The following is a 6000-nucleotide window of genomic DNA, read 5'->3' on the forward strand; positions in this document are numbered from 1 at the left end:
TAAGCTACACATAAACACAGCATCCTTCCAAGGGCTTTCTACCAGCTTTGGAAACTAAGGTCATTTATATATCCCAAGGCCTTCAGCCACACTGAACCCTTATGTAGAAACTATGCAAAGGGATGGGCAGCTGCATGACCCTGTGTGCTGTACTGGGGGTGCCTGTGCCAGCCCCTCTGGATTAGTGTGGAAGGAAAACTGCTTTGGGAGCAGGCTGGATGTGAATTGTGCGAGGATCCACAAACCCACTGCTACTAAGATCCAGTGGCTTCAGTAGTCTGAATGACATGTTGAAAGGGATGGCAGCCACTACGCTAGACTATAGTCCAATTAATATCCTCATACAATTCCCAGAATTTCGGCAGTGCATTTCATCTCCCCATTATCTCTGTACCATCAGTCCTCTGGTATTATGTTGGTGAAATGTATTTCCCCAGAGCATAGCTCATGCAGCACTAGGATGATGTGAGGCAGTGTAAGCTTTCTAGCATTTCCCTGCCGACACGCCAGAAGAACATGGCCTCACCCAGTAAATGGAAACAAATTATTCATTGTCCACGGGCCTTCAGTTCCTGGCTTGTTTACAGAAACAGCCAATGCAATAATTATATGGGGTTAGGTTACCTGTAACCTGGGCATGTGTGCGCCAGGAACCACACTGAGGGCTCCAGCACCACTCACATCATTCTCTGGGTTGAACTTTGTCATTATGCTCCTAAAGAAATAGGCTGCAGAGTAGAGTCAATTCAGAGCCAAGCTGGGCAGGACTCTCCGACCTGTTTTATGCACGGGTCATACCAAAAAACCCAGCATATAGTTAAGGAAGGTGGGTCTGGGGTAACCATGAAATTTGTTAAAACTGTACGTTCTTACCTTTGCAGCTGCAAGTAGTTTTTCCTCCAGATCTGAAAAAATCCGCACAAGACACAGGGCTTCCACGGAGACCTTCTGCTCCACAGTCCAACTGGGTTCCAGAAGCTTCTCACTGCGATTGCACACACAAAAAACAGAGCTCAATTAGTATGGCCATTTCCAGCAGCTATGTGCCCTGTCCCATGACAGTTTGAACCTATCTGCCTTATGTAGCTTGACTCGGGTCAATTTTGGGGCATGCTGAGCAAAACTGGCTAACTGTGGGCACAGAACACCCCAAGGCTCTCAGCCAGGAAGCAGCTTGTACAAGAATAATGATTGTTAGCACCCTCCTAAGCCTACCACCTTTCTTTGCCCCTTGTTCCCTATTTCCTAATTACCACCTCCCTTTTCTGATACCCTCATGCCTGTCCTCAATTCTTTCTGCAGCACTCCCCTACTTCAATGGGTTGTTGTGAGAAGAAGCACATTAATTAGTGTGAGGCATGATGATACTCTGGTAATGGGGATAACTAAAGCAGCACCTTCTGCCTACGCTAAGCCAGAAGCAGACAGAGCAGCCAGCAAGAAAACCAAAGGGACAGAAAGAAAAGCACTAACGGCAAAACCCGAAGTGAAAGCCAACCTGAAATGTTTTTGGGCAGAGTGGGTTTTTTGGGGAAATGATCTGCAATTGTGAGCAAAGAAATGTGTGTGTCCAAGGACACAGGACCTCATGTCCATTTTCTGTAAATAAACAGGACTTCAATAAAACAGTACCTAATACCATTCATTTCTTCTTCTGATGAAGAACAATCTGTAAAGCCCTCAATGTTATCTAACCACTTAGAGAGATTAAAATAAACATTGAACAAAGCTAATTTGGGGGGAGTAGCTGATTTTCTTTTCATGGTCCCAGTATTGCCAGGTTGAAGCTAAATAGAGACTATGTTTAGAAATGAGGGGAAAAAAAGACTGAAAGGTCTAAAAACAAAGAGGAGATGTTTGGATTAGAACATACCTTTTGCACATCTTAAGGCCCCATTCATAAACTAAAAGACATCTGCTAAAGTTAAAGTCACAGTCTGTAAGGGTGGTAAGGTGAGAAGATAAGCAGACATTACAGCATTTCCTGTAGCTGGTGAGCAATCCTGCTTCTTTGAAGAAAGCTCTTCTGCATTCCAAGGTGGGAAGAACTGTGGTTTCCAGTCGCTTCAGATGTTTTCTTAGTGCCATGTCATCTGTGCTAATGGCAGATTCAGCAGAGGGGAACTGTGCTGCCATGCAGTCTATTAACAGATTCTCCAGATCCTTATTCCAGTACTTTGGTCTCCAGGTTGAAGTGTCTTCCATTTCATTGTTACTATCAAACTCTTCTTTTTTTTTCTGTTTCTGCCACTCCAGTGAGGCAGCTACTGATTTCAGGGGCTCTAGTAACACACCATCACCACTCTGAACTGCTCTTTTCACAACTTCCCACATTCTCTCTTCTAGTTTGTTGTAAAGTGCATCAATCTTAGCTTTATCCACAGGCGTAGATTGTTCCAGATCAAAAATATGATTACAAGCATCAAAAAAATTATTTTGATCTATGACTTGACAAATGGCTTCATCTGCAATAGAGAGACAATATAACCAGAAGTTTATTGACTTACCAAAAGACTTTTCTATGGTATTTCTCACTGTCACGGTACTCAGGATAACTGCACCTCTGATCAGTTCTGTTCTCCTCAAGGGCACCTCACTCCAGTTGTCACTTCTCTCAGGAAAGGCACCTACATCCTTCTGCTTCCAAACTGGAGGCTTGGGTTACAGGCGAGCTTCTAACAATTCACTGCCATTCTCCCCACAGGTCTGACATTAGTGCAGCACCTGCAATCCTGTTCTCTCAGGGGCCATGGCAGGGTTAATCAGTGACCAGCCAGCTCTCATAAAGCAAATAACTGGTTATTAAACTAAGAGCTTTACAGGGAAAACCTTTCATAAAAGGAGTAAGATATGCATGTCTAGCTCAGCAGACAGTCACACAGCTCCCGCGTGGAGACCTTAGAGAGCTAATGTCCTACAGAATCTCTTGCAGGACCCGTCTTTACTGGACACAGTCTCATAGGACTTCTTGGCAGAGTATCAGTGGCATCTTTCCCCAGGTCAGAGCAGTCACTTCAGAGAGTTTTATGCATTTTGTCTGCCAAGCATCTTGGACCAGGAAAAATAATGCATGCTACTATCCAGCTTAGACACCTGCATCATCTGATCATGAGGGCACTGTGTTAATTATCTCCCCCAAGCCCCTCCAGTAACTTATAATTCCTGCAGGAAGCAGGGCTTCTTAGCCCACTCACTGGGCTAAGAATGCAATCACTAGTCAACCCATTAAGATACACATAACATGCATAAAGTTAATAGTTTTGAAATGCATGTTTCCAAAGCATCAGCTCTGTCCCACCAAGCACCACTCGAATATTAAGAACGTATCCTACAGCACCCATGTGAGGTATGGAAGTGATTTCATTCCCATCTTACAGATAAGGAAATGTGAAGCACAGGACTATTAAATAACTTTCCCCAGATCAGAGCTAGGAAGGAAATGTAAATCTCTTAATCGTTCATGCAGCACCCAGAACCCAACTAGATCAAACCAGGCAGTCCAGGCATGATGGGCAACACCCTGGAAACAATTTAGAATACAAATGGGGAAAGTAAGGGAATTATGTGCATTTTTTTTTATAAATACCATATGTACCTTAGTTTAACTATGTGTTGTTATCCAGCCTAGGCAGAAATAAATCAAAGGAGGTAGGACAGGGTAAACAGACACAAAATGATAGAGGAACAGGTGGAAAATCCTAAGGATCTTTGAAGAGTCAGCAAAAAAACTCTGGATTGGGAAATCCTTCTTTCCTGGTTCCAGCTAGTTTAGCAAGATGTACTTTTACCAGATCTCAACCTTAAGATTATAGGGAATGCTGACCTCTCCAGCTGTCACAAAGAAGAAATGTGGTCAGGTGGGTGATGACAGACATGCAGAGCACATTGCATTCAGCCACTTGCAACCAGAAATGGGGTAACTGGGTTGTGGGGAAGGGAAGGTAAAAAATATGCCTTGCTCCTCATGCTTCCTACCTTTGGATGGATGAATAATGCTTTGCTTTGAAGAAGCTGCTTTCTGTCTTTGTAAATGTATGTTGACACAGCCACAGACTCCACAAGGAAAATAGCTCTCTGGTGCCAAACTTAGCTGGGTATGTTGCATTAACCCAGCTGGTAAAAAGATCACTAGCACTCAGAGATCCAGGTTATGAATGGTGGGCCCACCTGGCTTCTCCTGTGGGAGGAGTAATGGCAACCAGGCTGCCCACTTTAGGGGAGCATCTGAGATGAATTTAATGTGGTTTGCTTTGTGAGTCACTTATGGTACCTGATAGAATGGTTTCCCAGCCTGGACAGATGATTAAGGCACATCGGCCTCCTCAGCCATTGGCACACGAGGAAGCACTCTGGCCAGCATTCACATGTGGCCCCCTTAATCCCTTTTAACTAAATGACCCGGTACATGCTCACATCTGGTTTAATCTTCAGCATGAATCTAAAGCAAGGCTTAAATTCTCCGGAATTACGGCAAAACACCTTAACCTGGTGACCACTTTGACAACATCTTTAGTGGGTAAAAACATTTACCAATAGAATTCGGAGGCTGGATGACATTGTCCTTTAAGGGATTTAAAATGGTGATTTACAATGATCTCCAGACCCAGGTTCCTAAAGAATATGACCATTTCACTTGTGGGCTATACCAGTCAATAAAGGTTAGTTCCCAAGGTGTCAACCTTTAAACATCCAACCAATTCTCAACCAGCATGCTGCAGCACCCGTAAGATCCTTTCAAAGGGGTTGTGGCATGCTGCACAATATTAGAACTGTTAGGTCTGCAAACGCTGACATAATTCACACGATAAAACCAAAGATTTTATGTAGGAATCCATAACATCAAGAATATTCTGCCCCATTGTGGCAACAGAAGAATTTCTCTGTTATTTTTCCATATGCAAAAAAACAGTGAAAATTAACATCTGGCATTTTCTGAGGGGTGCCTCAAGTCTAACAAGGGGTGCCTTGAGTATATAAAGGTTGAGAATCACTGCTCTAGCAGTAAATACAGCATATAGAGGGAGTTGTGTTGGCTTGAGCTACTCAAGTATGTCCCTCTGCATAATAATGAACAAACAGGCCACCACATGAGCACTCTTACAACCAAACTGTGTTTTGTCATATATTTTATACGAACAATCCTAAGGCCCTTTGCAGTAATGAATAATACAGTTGCAAAGTGACCCAGAACAAACGAGAAAGAGGAGTGAAAGTAATAAAGTTACAAGGAAAGTTGTTTCAGGAAGGATTTCAAACTAGAGGAAGAAGCAATGAGGGGAGATGTAGGAAGTTGTTCCAGATAGCAGTGCGGTGGTGAAAAGAGGCAGAAGAAGCCAGTGCTGGCCAAGCCACAGGAAAGGTCAGGGCTGCACACACTGTACCTGAGGATTTTGGCTCCTGTGTGGCCACAAGCTTCTCTCTATCATCTTCCTTCTCACTCTTTGCCTTCTTCAGCAGTGCACCTGCTATATTTTTAATTCCCTGAAAGCCATGGGTTTCCTGCTTCTCGGGAGTCGCTTGGGAAAGCATTGGTGCATTTTCACCAGAGGATGCATTCCTCTGCTTTCCCTTTCCAAAGAGCTTACGCTTCAATTTCCCCATAATCCCAACAAGAGACAGTGGTTTGCTCTCCAGGGGGGAATGCAAACCAGAAATCGCCGGCTTGTTCTGATTTTACAGTCTCAGCCTTAAGCAATTCCTCTCCATGAAAAGAAGTCTGTCCTGGGCTCCAATATCTGTACTACTGCCTGCTTCCACACACTTCCAAGTTGCCCAGCCAGCTTCCTAGCTCAGCTGAGGCAGGAAATGTTTATATTCTGCCAGCCCTGCTATGTAAATTATCCACCATTGGATCAAATACCGCACCGCACATGTAACCACAAAGTGCTGGGGGAAAGCCAGCGGAATTTTCACCAGTTTCTAAATGACTCAATTTGCTGAGATGCTGCCAGCTCATGAATATTTACAGTTCGCTCAGGAATGTTAGAGGTTACTATTCGA

At 43.9% G+C, this 6000-nt stretch overlaps 1 protein-coding gene across 1 annotated transcript in view; it reads right to left on the bottom strand.

Moving 5' to 3' along the window:
• Window positions 1-5690, bottom strand: part of LOC149872238 (exocyst complex component 3-like protein) — a 47670-nt gene extending 41980 nt beyond the window's left edge. Inside the window, exons 1-3 of the mRNA XM_090034091.1 lie at window positions 5382-5690; window positions 1874-2465; window positions 874-985 (exon numbers count right to left, since the gene is read on the bottom strand). Coding sequence (XP_089890217.1) covers window positions 874-985; window positions 1874-2465; window positions 5382-5601 — 924 coding nt within the window. The 5' untranslated portion in view covers window positions 5602-5690. The remainder of the gene's footprint in view (window positions 1-873; window positions 986-1873; window positions 2466-5381) is intronic.
• Between the last annotated feature and the right edge of the window lie 310 nt (window positions 5691-6000).

This window comes from Crocodylus siamensis, chromosome 2 (assembly GCF_052110815.1).
Source record: "Crocodylus siamensis isolate JL-2025a chromosome 2, ASM5211081v1, whole genome shotgun sequence".
NCBI lineage: Eukaryota > Metazoa > Chordata > Crocodylia > Crocodylidae > Crocodylus > Crocodylus siamensis.